The sequence below is a fragment of the Oratosquilla oratoria genome, chromosome 12, assembly GCF_046742065.1.
Source record: "Oratosquilla oratoria isolate Oo_2021 chromosome 12, ASM4674206v1, whole genome shotgun sequence".
NCBI classification, from domain to species: Eukaryota; Metazoa; Arthropoda; class Malacostraca; order Stomatopoda; family Squillidae; genus Oratosquilla; species Oratosquilla oratoria.
The window spans coordinates 6,793,455-6,814,521 of NC_134788.1; the positions used below are offsets into that span (position 1 = coordinate 6,793,455).

The window sequence follows — 21,067 nt, forward strand, 5'->3', positions numbered from 1 at the left end:
ACATGGAATATTTAGAGAGGGAGAAAAAAATGCACATATCACAAAATATATATATATATATATATAACCTTGTTTTTATGTAACATTTGTATTAACCATGAAGAAGCATGTATTAGCACAAATTATACTACTGATATGTATGTATGTATGCGCAAGTAACCACTAGGAAAAGTAAACTAACGAAGCAGAGCGCTTTCGTATAATTACATCTTCAGTGCAGATACAAAGAAGGAATTATATGTATACATATATGTATATATATGTATATGTAGATATATATGTATATATATGTATATGTATATATATGTATATATATATATATATATATATGAGAGACTGGGTGGAGGAAGAATAAGCGAAGATGGGCTGGAACTTTTTATTGCTTATACGTTTCGACTGACTCGGTCTTCTTCAGAAAGTTGTCTACAAACAGTTGGACCACATATTTATACATCCGAGTATACAGTCTCTCATCTGTCTAAACCATTCAACATATATATATATATATATATATATATATATATATATATATATATATATATATATATATATATATATATATATATATATATATATGTATGTATATATTTCTAATAGAAATAAGATAAGGTTGTTACTTTTTTTTTTTTTTCATAATTCATGGTGGTGCTCAAAGTACTGTTCTGCTGCCTTCTGCCATGCTTATTTGCATACTCAATGACACTAAGCTTGAATGCAATCTTACAACAGCGTCTACATTGGTTCTGAGCCATGAGTTTTTACATTAGAATCTATGTAAGATCACGCAGTTCCATTAAGTTTTTGGCTCAGTTTCATAACTGTGACATCGCAATGATTGACTTCAGAGGAAGCTAGATTGTTTTAGCTTATTTTCTGGAGGTTCCTGGCATCTATTGTTGTTGGCTTATTTTTATGAGTAAAGTGAAAGTTTTATATGTTTTACACTTAAATTTGGTTAACTGTTGAGTGTTGAACAGAAGATATGTGTATTTATCATGGAACAAATCACTTGTAACAGTGAAATCTTTCAAAGAATCATCTTGTGGGGATTGATCTGAGGACTAACATATTTTACCTAGTTGTATCTTACGGGAAGGGGAACTATGCTTGTGTTGTCCCATCTCTGTATCTTGCAGTATCTAAATTGTTCTTAAATTTGTGTATGGTTTTTGCACACACTCTAATTTCATCCAGTTTGTTCCATACATCAGCCACTCTGTGGGGAAAGCTGTTCTTTATCAAGTCTCTTCTGTAATTGTCCTTTTTGTGTTTCTTTCCATGCCCTCTTGTATTTCTCGTATCCTAATTTAGTAAGTCTTGTCTATCAAGGACCTCCATGCCTCTCATGATTCCATAGATGCTCAACAATTCTCCTCTTTCTCTTCTTTGTTCCAGAGTCAGTAACTCTAGTTTTGACAGTCTCTCTTCGTATGACAGTTCTGAAAGTGTTGGAACCATCTTTGTAGTTGCTCTTTGGGTTCTTTCAATTTTCCTTATGTTCTTTTTGGTACTGGGTGACCATAGTGTTGCTGTGTTCTCCAGTCTTGGTCTTATCAGTGTCACTAGTATTTTCTTCATCATTTCTTCATTCAAGTAAGTAAAAGCCACTTTTATTGACCTCAGCAAGTTGTAGGTTTCTCAAACAATTTTGTTTATCTGTTTATCAGGGGATATGTCCTTTGTGATGATTACTCCCAGGTCTTTTTCAAATCCCACTTTCTTTATATCCTTTCTTCACAGAGCATCCCAGTACAAAAACATTGTGATCATGGGAGATTTTAATTATAGAAACATTGACTGGGAAACTTTAATAGGAGATCAGGAAATGAACAAATTCCTAGATGTGGTGCAGGATAATTTCCTAAAACAAGTGATTACTGATCCTACGAGGGGAGAAAATACTTTGGACTTTTAGCTAATAATGAGCACCTAATGAATTTAATAAACTGTTTTAGGTGAAAAGAATTTGCTTATTTTGTTTGAAAAAGTGGGAGGTGAGCCAGCTGTTGTTTGCGGACGACACTGCGCTTGTGGCAGGAACGGAGGAGGGATTGAGGAAGTTGGTGACAGAGTTTGGGAGAGTATGTGATAGAAGAAAGCTAAAGATAAATGTGGGTAAAAGTAAGGTGATATGTACAAGGGGTTAAAGTGGCAGTAGACTGGAAGTGTGCATTAAGGGAGAGCAACTGGAGGAAGTGGATAGTTTTAGATACTTGGGGGCAAATGTGGCAAGAAAAGGTGGAGGTAGAATGTAGATTGAGAGAAGGGAGTCAATGCCTTGGTGGATTAAAGAGTGTAATGAGGAATAGACATTTGGGAATGGATGCTAAGAGGAGACTGTATGAAGGAGTGATTGTGCCAAGAGCACTGTATGGGGCAGAAACATGGAACATAAGAGAGGAAGAGAGAAGGAGTTTGAATGTGTTTGAGATGAGGTGTCTGAGAAGTATGATGGGGGTTACTAGGCTAGATAGAGTGAGAAATGAGGAGGTGAGGAGGAGAACAGGGGTGGAAAGGGAGTTGGGAGATAGGGTTGATGAAAGAGTATTAGGATGGTTTGGACACATGGAAAGAATGAATGCAGAAAGACTAGTAAAAGAGGTATGGAAGGCAGATGTGGAGGGAGTGAACATGAGGGAGCATCCTAGGATGAGGTGGATGGATGGGGTGAAGGGGGCTTTGGGGAAGACGGGAATGTCTGTTGAGGAAGGACAGGAGAGGACAGAAGACAGGGGTGAATGGAGAATGGTTGTATATGGATGATGTTGCGATGCATGAGATGGAATGGGCGGGGGGATGGGGAGTGAGGTAGTATGTGTGAGCAAAATTTGACGCAGCCCAAAGGGATTTCTCTCCGTCTTCTCCTTTTATGCAATGAGGGGACGGAAAGGGGGGGTTGCCGATTTAATGAAGTGGCCTTGCTGTGGATGTGCTGTGTGTTGCGACACTGCCTCTGACCCAGGGCAGTGGACAGGGTGCAGGGACGAGCCGTCATCCAGGAGGTGATAAGATAAGATGGAGGTTGGAGAGGTGTGGAGTGTATTTAGGGATGGAATGGGTGGGAATGATTTTATGCCTTTTCGTTTTTGGCTACCTCCTTGAAAGGGGGAAAAAGCCTTGGTATATGTATGTATGTATGTTTGAAAATGTATATAGATATATATAGTATGAGTCTTCTCTCAGAATATTGGGTTAATGTTCATAAGGTAGTAAAGAATTTAAAGTTTCAGCTAGAGTGTGTGATTTATTTATTTATTTATTTATTTTTTTTTTATATCAATATAGATAGAAAATATTGAACCAAATTTGCACATAGAAGGCCATATCCAGTGGATGGTTGATTTAAGTATGATTTATGAATGACATGGTGATTAAGGTATGATTGGGAGAGGTAACATGTAATTTACATTTTTTGTTTAATTACATTGATGTTTGTGTATATTGAAGATGACATCATAAAATTTTGAAGCAGTCACATTCATAAGATATATTGGGACCAATGACAGGTACCTGCTTGTGGTGGTTGTAGACAATAGACAGCATAGTTCCCCATTTATAAAACTTGCTTACCCTTGTACCTTTAAAAGGAGGTGCAGACAATCTATCTCAGGAATGCGCCCAAAGATATCTCTTTACAAGTCTTGACTGTATTTCTTGCACCCTTTTACATGTGGATAAGTGACAATTGGCAATTGCTCTTCTCCATCTATTTCAGCCATTGACATGAAAATAGTTCTTTACAACTCTGACAACAATCCAAAGCTTCTTCAGGCCCGTACATACTGGGCCTCGCGCAGCACCAACACATTACCTAACATGTTGTTTTTCAGGCTTTTGCAACATGCCACGCAACTCATGATGGTTCTAATTTCATGTAGCGGGGCAGTGTCCATCTTGACATAGAGGGAGAAGGTACATCACATGCTAAGCTCTCCAGGATGATACCTATTTCCGATGCTTATCTGATCCTACTCCACCAGAGCACTCTGTAAAACTGACAATTTTTCTTACCTGATACATAATATCTGCACATTAACAAAGCTTATTAAATGTTTTTAGATTTATTACAGCAGCATTCTTGCCTTTGGAACATGAAGTGCAAGGAGTGCAGTGGAAGGACTTAAGAATATAAACAAATTAGAATAAGTAAACTGAAATAAGAAGTGCAAGTTTGGAAGTAATTAAAGTAGAAATGTCTCACATTATGAACTGTGAACTGGACAATGGGGACACTAAAGGGGATAGATTGCATTGAAAGAAGAGATTTCCTGATTAAAGATAGGAGGGCTTTAAGAGGTCATGGAAGTAAATTAAGAAAGACCACATGTCAAAAGGATGTGAAGAAATACAGTTTTCCATATAGATGTATAAATATGTGGAATAGCTTAGAAGGTGATATAGCCCAAGCTCAAACAATACATAAGTTCAAATCTAAATATGATAATTGGAAATCAAAGATATAGATTAAGTTGGAACTGTACATGAATTTGAGTCTAGGTATGTTAGAAAATTAGAGAATAGAAGACAGGACCCAATGAGCATTGCTCCTTTCCTGTATGCTACTATTAGGTAAATACAAATCTTTCCCTTGACAATGTTCAGAGGTGACTGAAGTCCTGCAGCATTTCAGGTAGTCATACACAGTGGGGACACTTGACACTGTGTTGAACACTGCCAACTGCCTCATGGAGCGAGTGCTGCATGAGGATCAGTGTGTACTAGGCTTTCCTAGAGATATCCATGCAAGGGATCAAGGATAACTGGCAGCCACTGGGGCTTCAGGTTTTTCCATTTAAACTTGAGGCAACAAATGTTATCATTATTAGAAAAAAAAAAAAAAAAAAAGATTATTGTCCTTGCTCCTGGGAGGAGGCAGGATGGGTGGGCATTTTTAATATTGTTGAAATATGTGGATGAAACATGCAAACTCATCAACTAGAACTTTGACAAATGATTGCCTGCATGACTCCTGTAGCAAATTGTCAAACTTTCCATCAGAATTCTGTGTAGAATTTAAAAAGAGACCTGGCGTTGGCAATGCTCAGTCCATACCAGGACTTTTAGTGGGTAGAATTGCCATCGTGTACTAAGCTAGTTACAATTAAAGCCTCAAAAATGCCATAAACAAAACAATCCAGCACTTTCACAGACTCAGCCAATTGTGCTGTGCTGAATGGTACCGAGGTGCATTTGGCCACATTCAGAAGGCTCAAAGCTCAAGAGGCCCGAAATTTGAAATTGAAATAAAGGCTTGTGTTGTTTGGCATTTTTGAGAAAAAAAAAAAAAAATTGGGCTGTTTTCTCAGATTGGGCAGGGACAATAACCAATATTTTTTTTTTTTTTTTTTTTTTTTTTTTTTTTTTTTTTTTTTTTTTTTTTTTTTTTTTTTTTTTTTTTTTAGTATTATTATGCTCATGAAATGTTTAACTGTAGTATGTCATCTTTTTTTTTTTTCTTCTTGTCAGCCACGATGTTAGTGTCAAACCATGGAGACACTTTACTTTGTCATGGAGGAGCAACAGCAGCAAATGGCAGTGGTGGCAATAACAATGGCATGGACGGCATCTACCTACGGTTTGGTCGTGTTTGCAGACTGAGGTTTTGGAAAGTGATTCTCATCGCTCTGGTAGTGTTGGTAATGGCACAACTAAGTTTCAACTTCCTCTTCTACAAGAATTATGATTCTATCGTCTATATCAACATGACTTCACCTGAACCACTCATATCATTGGATTCAAAGGTTAATAGAACCTGGCTGTATATTATGTATTAGTTGAGAAGGGTAATACAGACATTCCTCAACTTACGAATGAGTCATGTTCCAAATGGCCAATTGTAACTCAAAATATTAGTAAATCATGATTCAGCATGAATTTAAAAGTACTCAAATCTACATGCATAAGTACGATATAAAGACAATACATGTTTTCTTATCCCAAAACACAATAAATGATACATAAAACAAAAATTAATTGTACTATAGGAAGGGGGCAAAAGTAGCCACATGGGGGTAAAACTGACATTTGTCAATGTTACATACCTAATTATGTTTGTCAACAGAATAATGGGAGGAATTATACAAATCCATGGTACCTGAATAGAATCATGAGTGACAGTGATGTCGATCAAATAATTACGACTGTTGTCCCTGGATCCTGGATTCAAACCAGGCTAATCTACTGAGGAACTAAGTCGACTGCAAACTGCCGTCCATACTTATTTTTACCGAGAACCAGGCCAACTTGTAGCTAGTGGTTAAGCTGGTATGTTTCCTTGATGGCAGGGCAATGGCATTGTGATTTCATGAGCCCGGTTCGAATCCGGAGACATACATACATACATATACCAAGGCTTTTCCCCCTTACAAGGGAGGTAGCCAAAAAGGAAAAGGCATAAAATCATTCCCACCCATTCCATCCCTGAATACACTCCACACCCCTCCACCCTCCCTCTTATCTTAGCACCTCCCTACTTCAAATAATTCTGACTGTTGTCTCCGGATTCAAAAGTAAATGAATCTGGAGACGACAGTCAGAATTATTTGAAGCCCATGGTAGTTGGTGGTTTTATTTTCCTGTCCATCTAAATTAGGTATGTAACAAAGCCAATAGCCAGTTTTACCCCAATGTGGCTACTTTTGCCCCTTCCTATGGTAATACTAATGCTGTAATATTTCTTAGCATTGAAACTGGTAAAGTAGGCTTGAGGCTTCATTCGTATGTCTGAAAGTTCGTAAGTAGAGGAGCATTTGTATCATATTTACAGGCCTAAAAGACAAACTTGCCAAGTCATTGTTTTTAAAGGTTATTAAAAAGCTTCTATATTTAATCATACACTTAATGAACATTATTTTAGAATGGTTTTGCAGGGAACAATGGAAATGGTAACTTGTAATTGAAATTTCTTTTAGAATTTCCTTTGCCTTTTTGGATACATTCCTCAGATGGATTAAAGTTATTGCAACTGTTACAGTATATGATACAAGAAATGTGTGAACATATGCTTTATGTACTTGCTGGGAATGAAGGTAAATGTTTTTAATTAACATTTTCAATAAATCCACTAGTTATCCCTTGATGGCGATACCTAATCTGTTAGTATTAACCTAATTGTATTTACCTAGTTGTATCTTATAGGAAGGGAAGCTATGCTTGTGGTGTCCTGTCCCTGTATCTTGCAGTGTGTAAATTGCTCTTAAATTCGTTTATGTTTTTTTTTGCACACTTGTTTTGTCTAGTATGTCTGAAGGATGTGAAGAAACACATTTTCCATATAGGTACATAAATACTTGGAATAGCTCAGAAGGTTATATAGCCAAAGCTGGAAATATACCAGAACTCAAATCTAGATATGATAATTGGAAAATATGGATATAAATCAAGTTGGAACTGCACATGAAATTAGAGCTAGGTGTGATAAATTCGAGTGTAGGAGGCAGGAATGATTGTTGCTCCTTTCATGTATACTACTATTATGTAAAATACAATTAAGTTAGATATACCCAGATAACTAAACAAGCTCTTCAAGAAAGACTACCAAACTCAGTACATACATATATACCAATGGCTTTTTTCTCCTTACAATGGAGGTAGCCAAAAACAAGGGCATAAAATCCACTCCCACCCATTCCCACATACTCCACTCCCATTCACATCCCTCCCTCCCTCTTATCTTGGCTCTTCATGGCTGATGAGTCATCCCTGCATTTTGCCCACTGCCCTGGGTTAGAAGCAGTGTAGCAAGACACAACATATCTACAGCAAGGCCGATTCATTTAATTGGCGACCCCTGCTCTTCTCTGTCCCCTCATTCAGAAAAAGAGAAGACACAATTCTGTTCAGGCTGTGTCAAAATATTCACACATAATCCCCCACCATCATATTCAGAGAAGTGGTACAGGACAGTATTAAGAGTGGGGAAATAGCATAACGGAGGGACAGTGGTAGTATAATAAAGTACCATAATTTCTCTATGAATAGAGATTTCCTCTAACAAAGATAACATTATGTGTGTCTCTGGTCTGTAGGGGCTCCCTATATAGACCCTAAAGTATCAGCTGCATGCTACTGAGCAGCTTTTAACCCCACAATACCATGCAACCAATACCCCAAACTCAGTACTTCAACAATAACCCCCAGATATGAACCCCACACCTGACAAGGACCACCATCCAGCTTTAAGAAAGTACCAACACAGAATAGGCCTGACCACAGTATCAAACTGTCCCAGATGCAACCACCACACTGAAGACACAAACACCTTATACTGTAGTGCCCCACGTTGACAAACCCTAGACAACAACATGGACTTTGGGAAACTTTAGAAATTTTTTCAAGATGTGAGTTGGGAAAGATTCTGCAGTGAAGAGACCACAAGTGGAAGAGAAATAGACAATTTTGATGGAAATTTATAATGAAGGAGTGGGGAAATACGTACCAAGACAGAAACAGGAAAAGGTATATATCAAGTGCTGGTTTAACAGAAGGTGCAGTGAGGCAAAATATAAAAGAGATAAAACTTGGAAAATATGTAAAAAGATATAAATCATGGAAAGTGGCAAATATATATCAAAGGAATGAATATGTAAAAGTGCACAGAGAGGAAAAAAGAAACTATGAAAAAGACATAATAAAAGAATGTAAAGACCAACCTAAGCTATTCTATAGATATGTGAATGGTAAACTCAAAAACAAACAGGACATGGTGAAACAATGCCATGGAAATATAGAATACACAGGAGATTTAGAAATGGCTGAAGTCATGAACAATCACTTGAAGCCATTTTTCACTAGATAAAATGTACAGCATTGGGATGAAGAGCATGAAGTGGGATCCCCCCCTCCATGAGGGAAATAACAAAAACACCAAAAGAAATAATGGATCATGTAACGAACCATAATGTCAGGAAATCACATAGCCCAGACAGAATTGCAAATTAGATACTAAAAGAATGTAAAGAACTAATAGACAAAATATATAATAAATTGCTCACTCAAAGAAGGAAAAATACCAGAGGACTGGAAAAAGGCCAATATTGTACCAATATATAAACAAGGAAACAAGGAAGACCCAACAAATGACAGACCAGTTTACCTTACCAGCACTGTTGCCAAAATTTGTGAAAAAGTTATTAAAAACAGATGGATAAAACATCTGGAAGAAAACCATATACTAAACCTGAGATAATTTGGATTTAAACAGGGAAGATCATGTGCCACAAATTTGATATGTTTCTACTCAAGACTAATAGATATAATACAAGAAAGGGATAGATGGGCTGATTGTGCTTTCCTACACCTACAAAAAGCCTTCAAAGTACCACATAAAAATAATTGAGAAAACTGGAAACCATAGGAGGGATACAAGGTAAACTACTGAACTGGATGGAGAATTTCTTGCATGGAAGGAAAATGAGTGTAGTGCTCAGAGAAAAGAGTTCTACTTGTGAAGAGGTGATTAGTGGAGTTCCACAGGGATCAGTATTGGCTCCAGTAATGTTTGCTATTTATGTGAATGACATGGATGAAGATGTGGAATGTTACATGAGCTTCTTTGCAGTTGGTGCAAAATTGCTCAGGAAAGTGAATACTAAAACGGATTGTTAATCGCTGCAGAGATCTGAGCAAGGTTTGGAAATGGAGTCAGAAGTGGGAAGTGGACTTCAACATCAAGAAATATAGCATAATGGAATTTGTAAAAAGTAAAAAAAGAATATCAGGACAATATAAAATTGGTACAAAGGGAGTAACGAAAGTGGGATCTGAAAAAGAACTGGGAGTGATCATCATAAATGACATGTCTCCTGATAAACAGATAAACAGAATTGTTGGAGAATCCTACAACTTGCTAAGATCAATAGAGGTGGCTTTTACCTACTTAGACAAAGAAATGTTGAAGAAAATACTAGTCACACTGATAAGGCCAAGACTGAGTATGCTGTGACACTGTGGTCACCCAGTACCAAAAAGAATATAAAGAAAATTGAAGGAATCCAGAGAGCAACTACAAAGATAGCCCCAACACTTTCAAAACTGTCATACGAGGAGAGATTGTCAAAACTGAAATTACGGACTCTGGAACAAAGAAGAGAAAGAAGGGACTTGCTATAATGATCTATAAAATCATGAAAGGCATGGAAGTCCTTGATAGAGAAGACTTACTAAATTGGGATAAGAGAATTACAAGGGGACATGAAAAGAAACTCAAAATGGACAGTTATAGAAGAGACCTTGAAAAAAAAAGCTTTCCACACACAATGATGGATCTCTGGAACGAACTAGACAAAACAAAAGTGTGTGTAAAAACCATACACAAATTTAAGAGCAAACTAGACACTGCAAGATACAAAGATGGGACACCATGAGTGTAGCTTCCCTTCCCATAAGATACAACTAGTTAAATACAAGTAGGTAAATACAATATTTCTTTCCTAAATGATTTATGGTCCCATTGGCTGTTGCCAGTTTCCTGGGGGCAGTGGGTCTTCTGCAAGAGAGACCAGGGCAGTGGAATGAGCAATTGATTGGAAACCAAATAGTGGGAGTGTAATTGAATGTGGTTCTTAGGAATTATTTATAGATAGTAATTAGGGCTATGTCCAAAGTCCATGCTTGCAATTTCTTTGGTAGGTTTATTTTCATGTCAATTTGTATTGTCTGATCTTTCACATGTGCGTAAGTTCATACAGTACTACCTCTCATTAACGGACGTTAATTAGCTGTATTTGCGGTGTTGTCGCTGTGTTTTTGGTGCTGTTGTTTAGTGCGTGCAATCACCATGCCAACCAAAAACCACTCCAAATCAACGGATTATTCACATCAACAGACACCGTTACCCCCCTTTTAGTCCGTTAATGAGAGGTAGTACTGTATTAGTATTTAAAATGAGGTATACAATTTTAGAGTTCTTTTCCAGTAGGAGAATTTGGCCATTTGATTTTACTGTATGTTTTTTTTTTTTATTTAGTTTATGATTGTATAGCATGAATAATTTTACTGATGATATCTGTTGTTAGGCTTTACTTGTTATTTCTGAGACATTATTTTAGTTTGTCTAAGTAAGCTTGGGTATTGTTAGCTGCTATTTTGTAGTTGCTATCCTGGACTATTTTTGTTAAGTCATCTGTGTAGGTGAGTGCTTTGATGTTATGTTTTGGATCTGGTGATTCATTCATAGCTTATTGTACCAAATGGGTAGCCAGTCGAGTGTTCTATGGTTGATATTGACTAGGTCGATGTTCACTAGATCAGGTGAAAATGGACATAGTCAGTTTCTTGTACAGCTTCTCCTTATTCACAGGATTCGGTTTGAGTCCTCGTCCAGGTTGTCACCAGTTCTGGTAACTCTGGATCTTGCTCAATTTGGTGTGGACTACTTGCGTCTTGGCAGTAGTGCCCCCATCTGTGAGCTCTTCATTGGGTTCTTGCATTAGTGATGGGAGATCCTTTGTCAAGAGGTTGAACAGCATAGGCAAGAGTGTTGTTCTTTCAGGGACTCCCCTGTGGATTTTTTTTGTCCCAGAATTTTGGTTATATTGGGTTAGCCTGCACTATTTATATGCTATAAAGAGGAAGCTCGCTGGCTGAGCGGGTTAGGGTGTCATTACTTGCAGCGAAGGCTGAAGGGATGACGGTTTGAATCCTGCCACTGGCGAAGTTGAACCAAGGGCATGGTTCATTAACCCATTAAACTCCGATGACAAGATTCTTGTCATTTTGTCATATAAAAAAAAAAAATCATAAAACACCAAAATGTTTGATCAAACACCAGAAAAAATATGACGTCAGTCCTCGCTTCGCGCGAAGCGAGGACTGACGTCATATTTTGGTTATATTGGTTACCCTGCACTATTTATATGCTATAAAGAGGAAGCTCGCTGGCTGAGTGGGTTAGGGTGTCGTTACTTGCAGCAAAGGCTGAAGGGATGACGGTTTGAATCCTGCCACTGGCGAAGTTGAACCAAGGGCATGGTTCATTAAATTCCATGCTACACAGCCTTCTATGAGGGGCACTGTCCTAGCCCTCTGATGGGAGGAATTTGTGATGTTAAACCATATCATATCATAAAGTTAATTAGCCATTTCTTGTTATTGTGAATATCTGACTTTATGATGGTTTATGTCTGGGAACTTTATGCCCTGTTTATGTCTGTAGGTGCCATAGCCATTCTGTTGGAGTATTTTTGTTTCATCCCTACAACACTTTGTTCGGGAAGTTGGGAGTTGGCTAGCTTATTTTTCTTTCTGGTACCAAAAATTTTCATTAGCATGAATATGGTGGATATTAGTGAGATTGATCTGTAGGATGCAGGGTTTTCAGGCGATTTGGCTTTGATATGTGAAATGTGTGGCCTCTGTTCCTGATGGAATTTTAATATACAACCAGGAGGGTTTTGAAGATACCAATTGGGATATAAATTAGGTTTTAATTGGTCTGTAGTGCTTTAGATACATGCAAAATATTATTTGGTCATTAAGCACAGGCCCTTTTCTTCTTCTTCTTCTCTCTCTTTTTTTTTCCAGGGAAAAATTTGGATTTCCATCAACATCCAAGTTGATGGTGATCTTTGGCTTGTTATAGTGACGGAGTACTATCCTCTAGAGCAGCATTTCTCAACCTTTTCCAACCATAGCACCCCCTATTGTCATGTCTAAACAGTCCAACACCCCTATCTTGTTATTAGAAAGATAAAAGAAAGTGAAGTGTACCGCTTGATGATTTATTTTCTTGATTCCTTAGAACTGAAACAAATTGACTGTATTGTTTGTAGAAGAAATAAGAACACCATAGAAAAATAAAATAGCATGAAAAAAGTCAAATATGCACAACTAGGTAATCAGTGATACATATGTCAATGTGATTTTTGTGTGCATCACTTCCCAGCACCCACTATAATTGATTGATATTCAGCACCCCAGGTTAGGAAATGCTGCTCTAGAGGTTGCACTTCCTGATGGATTTTATGGAGGGTTTTGAAGATGAGTAACAGGAAGACCATTCTCTCTAACATTCATATTACAGGACCACCACTGACAAGTATCTGTTGGTAAACTCCTAATTTACTGATACTTCTATTGTATTTTGCATCTGGCTTGTAAACTAAGAAATTTAGATTTTGCATTGGTAGATATTTGGAAAATTTATTTTCTGGTTTCTGTCCCAGGTTGGTTGGATGCATTCAAAAATTTTATGGCCAGAGCATCATAAACCCAAGGCCCCAATCACACCTCTATATCCGCCTCGCAAAAGTAAGAGTCCTCAAGGAGATGGAAACCTTTCCAATTCGACCTGGAGTAGAAGTACAAACAATTCGTTGAATTCAACCTCAGTGTCTCGGAGACCTTATGCAAATAGTAACACTTCCAGGGAGAACGGTACGTCAGCCAGCAGATTGGCAAATGTGAAAGAAAAAAGTGATGTTAATGTGACAGAAAGTAATGACACAGTAGACACTGATGCCAGGACTAGAAATGTGACTAAAGCATTGCATCACACTCAACGGAACAATAGCACCAAGAACTATGTGGTTTATAATGAACATAAGAATTTAAGTAGAAATGATATCTCAGGAGGACCTACCAGCAACAGTACAGATAAGGTGCTCCATAGTAGAGAGAAGCCATTGTGTCCGCCTGTTCCTCCCAAGCTAGGTGAGTGGTGATTTATATGAATAATTATTAAAGTAGTGCAATTTGTCATACTTTTTCTTTTTGTTAGGGTGTAATAATTATGGCCCTATACTGTTCTGTTCAACTAGTCGGCTGTATTATCAAAATTTTTATACACATGTCTTGCATGATTGACAGAATGGTTGAGGTACTTTGAGAAATATAATGTGTAAGGGTGTATTTCAGAAGATTGTGTACATCAGACTAGCTCTGCTGTATAGAATTTTTATTGTTATTATTTTGTTTTCTATCTTTTCATAATCTCAACATCAAATTATGATCATTGCTTCAAGTTTCAGTGACTGTCAGTAGTCCTCAAGCCCTCTTATAAATCTCTTTAGATGTCTGTTTTGTTAATGTAGGTGAGGAGACTGGTTCTAAGCATTCTATATGTGAAAAGATGGAGGAAATACAATTGGAGCTCTTAAGCGGCCCATACACAATTAATTATATTGCGCAATTTCATTGTCAATACTCTGAATTGACAATTAAATTGACCGTGTATGGGAGATATATCGCCCATACACGGTCAATTTAATTGTCAATTCAGAGTATTGACAATGAAATTGCGCAATATAATTGATCATGTATGGGCCGCTTTAGAGATATTAGGCCTGACCGGAGGCTGAGTGTCAGCCCCCAGCACCTTTAGGTGCAATTGAGGGTGTTGGGTTTTGAAGATGGGCAGCAGGGAGATGAATCTGATGTTGATCTTGCAAGACCAATACTCACAGGTACCTGTCATTAGTCCCAGCATTAGTAATTGGTATAAGATACAATTTAGAGGACTTAGTTAAAAGTAATAGATAATGTTTTTTTTTTAGCCATATTTGAGACAATATATGCATACATATGCGTAAGTAACCACTAGGAAAAGTAAACTAACGATGCAGAGTGCTTTCATATAATTACATCTGCTGCTACAAAGAAGGAATAATAAAATGAAGAAACAAGGTACAGTACTGAAGATGTAATTATATGAAAGCGCTCTGCTTCGTTAGTCTACTTTTCCTAGTGGTTACTTACATATTTGTGAACACACGTGCCTAGTGTTTTTTATTGAATGCATACATATGTGCATTAAAAAGGAACTTTCCTCTTATAAGGAGGATGGCTGAATCAGCACATAGCTGCTTCACACCCATTGGAAAAACCATTTGTTCACCCTATCATCTTAACTCATCAGGGAAGGAAGTCCCTACTTATCTTCCCCCACAGTGGCAATGTAGCTAGACACAGTACCTCCACAGCAAGGCCCAGTAGCTGAAGCCAGTTTTCCTTCACTGCTTCATTACATAGCAACCCCTGTCTCATCCAATCAAGAAATAAGTAGAACAGACAAGAAGAAATCCCTTCAAGTTGCATCATTTCCACATCCATTTACAACCTGTCTCTACTTGCACATATTTTTTGTCCTCTCCATTCCCTACTTTATACTTACCTCTCACCTTTGAAACTTAGATTTAACCTCCAACTCACCTCCATCCCCACTCCTTGTACTTCTCATCACCTAACTTTTGCCCACATGTATTTTCAGCTTCTACTCCATTGTACAAACCACTTCAGTCTGTCCTCTGACTCGGCTACAAGTATAGTCTCATCCACAAACAACTGGCTTGCCTCCCTCATCCTTCCACTGTCATTCATTAGCTCCAAAGCCCTGCCTAACGCCCTTGCATTTACTTTTTGCATCATCCCATGTTGAACAAACATGGTGACATTACACAATCCTGGCACAGCCCAACCTTTACCCCAAACCACATGGGGCTGTACAGGTAAACGTCGTTTTACGATGGCCGCGACTTACGATTGTTCGACTTTACGATGACGACGACGACGACGACGATATGATAATTTAACCCCTTCCATACGGTGCCGCACTCGTAGGCGTCATGAGGAGCAAGTGGATTCGCGATGCTGCCATATCGGCGTCTTGATTATATTTATTGTAGTCGCCCCTGTGTTTTTACATTCTCTCAAATGTGCCCTAAATCCCATTCTCTGTGGTTTTCAAAATTCGCGGGTGAAAGAGAGAACGATCGATATAAGCGGTGACTATATTTTATGATGCGAGTATTATTACGTCACGTCGTACGGCTGGCATTGGCTGCTGCCCGCGAGATTTAAGTTCCGTACTGAAAATACATATTATAGTGTTTGAATATGGTAAAAAGGATAAAAATAATTAAATAAACTACTGTACATGTTTAATAGGCTATATTCAGTATCTCTGGTGGTTAATATACAGGTAGGCTAGGTACAGTGACCACGGAACAGAGTGGGGATCGACTTACGATTAGATCGTCTTACGATGGCTCTATCGAAACCTAATGCCATCGTAAGTCGACGTTTACCTGTACTTTTAGATGGAAATGAGGGGGTTTATGGGTTTTGAAAATGGGCAGCAGGAGAGGGATTCTCCCTGCAAACAGGTACATCCTCATTGGTCCCTGGACATGTGGCAAGTGGTTGAATATGCGAGATGGAAAGAGAACTAGATGTTGATTGCAAATGAAACTGCTCTTGTTGCCTATTCAGAAAAGAGACTGAAGGTGTTGGTAAATGAGTTTGGGAACATATGTAAGTGTAGAGACATTGGGACAAATTACAGGAAAGGTGGAGGGGGAAACACGGGTCTTTATCTGAATATCAAGTTTATTCCCGACTGGTTTCGCTTACAATAGCTTCTTCAGAAGCTATTGTAAGCGAAACCGGTCAGAAATAAGCTCGATATTCAGATAAAGACCCGTGTTTTCCCCTCCACCTTTCCCATAATAAGATATGTAAGACAAGAAAGTTACAAGTTAATTTGGAAGATGATGAGAAAAATGTCATGAGAAATGTATACTTTGGGATGAATACAAAGAGAAGGTTGTGTGAAATAAATGTACCTTCAACATTGCATGGAGCAAAGACTTCTGATATAAGGGAGGCGGGGAGGAATAGACTGAATGTGTTTGAGATGAAATGTCTGAGAAATATGATAAGTGTTATAAAAGTGGGTGGAGTGAGAAATGTGGAGGTGAGGCAGAGAACGTGGGTGGGAAGGGCAACATTAGATAGAAGAAAGAAAGAAAGCTGAGGTGGTTTGGACTTTTGGGAAGAATGAATTAAGATAAGCTATCAAAGAGAGATTGGAAATTGTAGGTGGATGAAGTGAGTTAAAAAGACTGAAAATGGGGTGGATAAAATGAGTTGAGAAGACCAAAAATGAGGTGGATGAATGGGATGAAAGGGGCTTTGGATGCACATGGAATGCTTGTTGAACAAGGAAAATAATAATTGTTGTCTTGAATTTCATTGACTGGAAGCCCATGGCCTGACAATGGCTGACAACAGTTCTTATGCCTATCTATAGATCTCTTAGGGAAGAAACTTTGGATTGCTGTCTGGATTGTATGAATGCAAGACTGTTTCTATGTCATTTGGTTATAGTTGTAGGAATAGGGAAGAATGATTGGTTGTCAGTTCTCTATGTGAAACGTGTGTCTTTGTCTTTGGTTCTTACAGAAGGGGTAATAAAAGGGATATTGTCCTGCATAATATTTCACTATTGAGGTTCTCTCAATAAAGATCAATGAAGCTTTTAAATTAGTCATATGTGAAGTAGAATTTAACAGGAAGATGTAATTGTCTGTAATGCAATATCTTGTGTGTTTGTCCATGTATAGGTATCGACTGAACGACACTGTCATTAACTGCACAGTGCTTGCATTGTTGGTGTCCGTGATGCCGGATGTGTACTGTCCTATCTGCATCCCATTAAAAGGTGTTGGAAATGCAGTCAACTAATCGTGTGTGTGGTCTTAACCCATCAAACTCCGATGACAAGATTCTTGTCATCGGAGTTTAGTTCGTTAAGGAATGATGTAGCCTGAATGGATGGTGTCATCTGCTTCATTAATGAAGAAGTGAATGTAAATGAGCATTAACTGTCAAGCCCTGCTGGTGAAGGTGTGCTTTGGTTCATAAATTTAGACCAAAACAGTGTGATGGGAGGTGCAGGGTGTCCCATTATCTCTGATGTTCTGAGATGGGATGGCTGTCAAGTAGGATTTACTTGAGCATGATGTGGGTATGCTTTGACATGGTCATCCCACTTATGATAGGGAAAGGACCTTTGGTATATGAGCAACCTTGAGAGTTTGTGGCAGTTCAACATTAATGATCCACTGCAGGACCAATATATCCCCTTGAGGAACAGTACAGCCTCTGTACCTTATCATAGTTGCTTATTCTGGCATGGTGTGGTTGTGTGTATGGTGAGTAATGAATATGAAGTTTTGGTATGTTGGAATGGATGTAGTTTTGAATGAAATCTGAAATCAGTGTATCAGCTCAACCATACTGATTAAGTGCTAGTGTATATATGCGACTCTGATCTACTGCATTAGCTCCAATCAATCTTTCTCTAACCTTGCTTCAGTTACTTCTTCCTTTACACTGGGGACCCAGCACTCCTCATAGCAGCTCAACAACACTGCCACCTGGTGTCCATTCACTGAACCACACAAAAATCCAATATGGCTGCCTGCAGCAAAATGACAACAAATGAACACTCTAACATACTTCACCTCTGATGTCTGCCATTGTGGAGAGGGGTTAGAAAGCACTTTGCACTTACTGCAGATTGAACCTGAACCTTCCTTGTTCAGAGGCAGGAATGCTACCCACTGCTCCATGTTTGTTACAAAATGTTAGATACTTCAAGAACCAAATGTTCAATTGTTAAGAAGCAAGTACCCTGAGATAATCAGCTTCCCATATGACATGAAAATTTTCACACTAGTTGTGAGGATTAGTTGCTGTAATCAAGCAACTTGTTATCCTTGTCAGAATAGGTGATATTTTTAACCCTGTTTGCTGGAATACTCTTTTAAATGGCCTTGTTTAACATGAGATCACTAAGCTTCTTGTTTATGAGCTGGGTGGGGATGTCATGTAAGGGTATGAGGAGTATAGTACTTGGGTTGAATTTGGCATAGGACCAAGCCTGCTTTACCCTTCGAGTTGGACCTCAGTGTAGTTGTCAGTTGCATAGTCAGACTTGATTGTAAAGTTGCATCAATTGTAGTTAAGAGGAAAAAGAAGTGTTTATGCATCCCTAGATGTTCTGCCTGGTTCCTGATGTTTGGTAATCTGGTCATTCATTACAGAGCCAGAAACAAGCCCTGGATCCTATGCACTGCTTTGTATCACAGTGAAGGAATCCTTATATAATATGAGCATAAAATCTTGGAAATTTGCTGTTTCCCCATCTCCCAGTAGAATTTCACTTTTTTTTTTTTTTTCTCTCTCTTTTTTTTCTTCTGGTGAAGTAGTAGAAGTTCTCAGACAACCACTTCTGGGTTTTCTTGGAGGTGTGACACAGAGCTGAGTCCTGCTGCCACATGTATGGTCTTCCCGCAGCCATCCTCTCCACCCAGCGCTTGACAACAATGGACAGCAACTCGATATAGCCATCTGAAATGAGTCCGAGTCCCTCTTCAAAAATGTGGGGCGGCATGACACGGCTTTTGCTGGAAACACACCCAAAGATCATCACAGTTTGAGGGAACTTTATCTTCATGAAGCACGGGACCTCGTATGGACTGTAGGCTAGCCACCTGTTGTTCTGCACGTTGTGCAACTGGTCATGGCAGAAGTTCTCGTCCGAGAAGAACCAGAGCATCCCTGGCTCAACTGGGTGTTTGACCTTGTTGAGGAGTTTCTTGGGTTTCGTAAGGCAGTTCTCTTGGGCCTTGGCGGTGAGTAGTTGGCCCTTGCGCCTCTTGTATGAGGAGTAGCGAAGATTCTCATTCAGCACTTTTTATAGTTGCCACTCCGACGCTCATCTCTCACGCCAAGGTCCACATTGGCTTGCCTGGGTCTTACCACACCTTTTTCTTTTTCTTTTTTGCAGCTTTTCAATAAATTTCATTGTGTGGACAGAGAACACCTATGATCCTTCCTGCTAGTCACTGCTTCCACATCTCCATTGCAATTCTCCAGCTCACATCTTACATCCTTCACAGTATTCAAGGAACGCTAAGCTGCAGCTAAGATTTCCGAATTTTTTAATCCTGCGCAAATCATCATGATGCAGGTCACTCTCTTCCAATATTCCAGTGCTTTCCAGTTGTCCATGCTCTCTAGCTCTCACACCCACCAATAGTACACAGAATCAGCTATCCATTGCACTTTACTGCTATTAAATCCTTCAAATGGTTCTGAAATGACAGAAGATAAAAAATGATCAAATTTATCCTGAACACCCTGTATGTGTATATGTATATATATATATATATATATATATATATATATATATATATATGTGTGTGTATATATATATATATATATATATATATATATATATACATACATATATATACATACACACATATACTGTATATACCAAAGGCTTTTTTCTCCTTACAAGGAAGGTAACCAAAAAACAAAGTCATAAAATCCACTCCCACCTATTTGATCCCCACATACTCCACTCCTGTCCACCCCCTTCCCTCCCTCTTATCTTGACTTCTCCTGAATGATGGGTCATTCCTGAATCTCGCCCACTGCTCTGGATCAGAAGCTGTGCTGCAAGACACATGAAGACCACTTCATTAAATTGGTGACCCCCCTCTCTCTGTCCCCTCATGCAGAAATGGAAAAGGCAGGGAGAAATCCCTTAGGGCTGCATAAATTTATTTTTCACACGTATTCCGTCACCCCTCATCCCCCACCCACTCCCCATCATGCATCACAGCATCATCCATACGCAACCATTCTCCATTCACCCCTATCTTCTGTCCTCTACCGTCCTTCCTTAACAGACATTCCCCTCTTTCCCAATGCCCCTTTTACCCCATCCATCCATCACATACTTGGTCACTCCCTCATGTTCACTCCTTCCACCTCTGCCTTCCACACCTCTTTTACTAATCTTTCTAAACTCATTCTTTCCATGTATCCAAACCATCCCAATATTCTTTCATCAACCCTATCTCCCAACTCCCTTTCCACCCATATATATATATATATATATATATATATATATATATATATATATGTATTTACCTAGTTGTATTTACCTAGTTGTATTTTGCGGGAAGGGGAGCTATGCTCGTGTTGTCCCGCCTTTGTATCTTGCAGTGTCTAGTTTGTTTTTAAACTCATGAATGGTTTTTGCGCATACTATTTCATTGTCCAGTTTGTTCCAAGTGTCCAAAACTCTATGAGGAAAACTGTTTTTCTTCAGTTCTCTTCTATAGCTATGTTTTTTTATTTTCTTTCCATGTCCTCTTGTGTTTCTTTTGTCCCAGTTAAGTAAGTTCTCACTATCGAGTACCTCTGTGCCTTTCATGATTCTGTAGATGGTCAATAGGTCACCTCTCTCTCTTCTTTGCTCCAGTGTCGGTAA

The 21,067-nt window shown here is 38.6% G+C and overlaps 1 protein-coding gene across 10 annotated transcripts in view; it reads left to right on the top strand.

The window, feature by feature from the left end:
• LOC143030932 (beta-1,4-galactosyltransferase 1-like) overlaps nt 1–21,067 on the top strand; it is an 86,154-nt gene that overhangs the window by 26,176 nt on the left and 38,911 nt on the right. For 9 of the 10 annotated variants that reach the window (XM_076194211.1, XM_076194204.1, XM_076194203.1 and 6 more), the window contains 2 exons: nt 5,467–5,741; nt 13,164–13,650. In XM_076194211.1, the coding sequence (XP_076050326.1) occupies nt 5,467–5,741; nt 13,164–13,650 (762 nt within the window). The remainder of the gene's footprint in view (nt 1–5,466; nt 5,742–13,163; nt 13,651–21,067) is intronic. The other variant, XM_076194213.1, reaches the window with a different exon arrangement.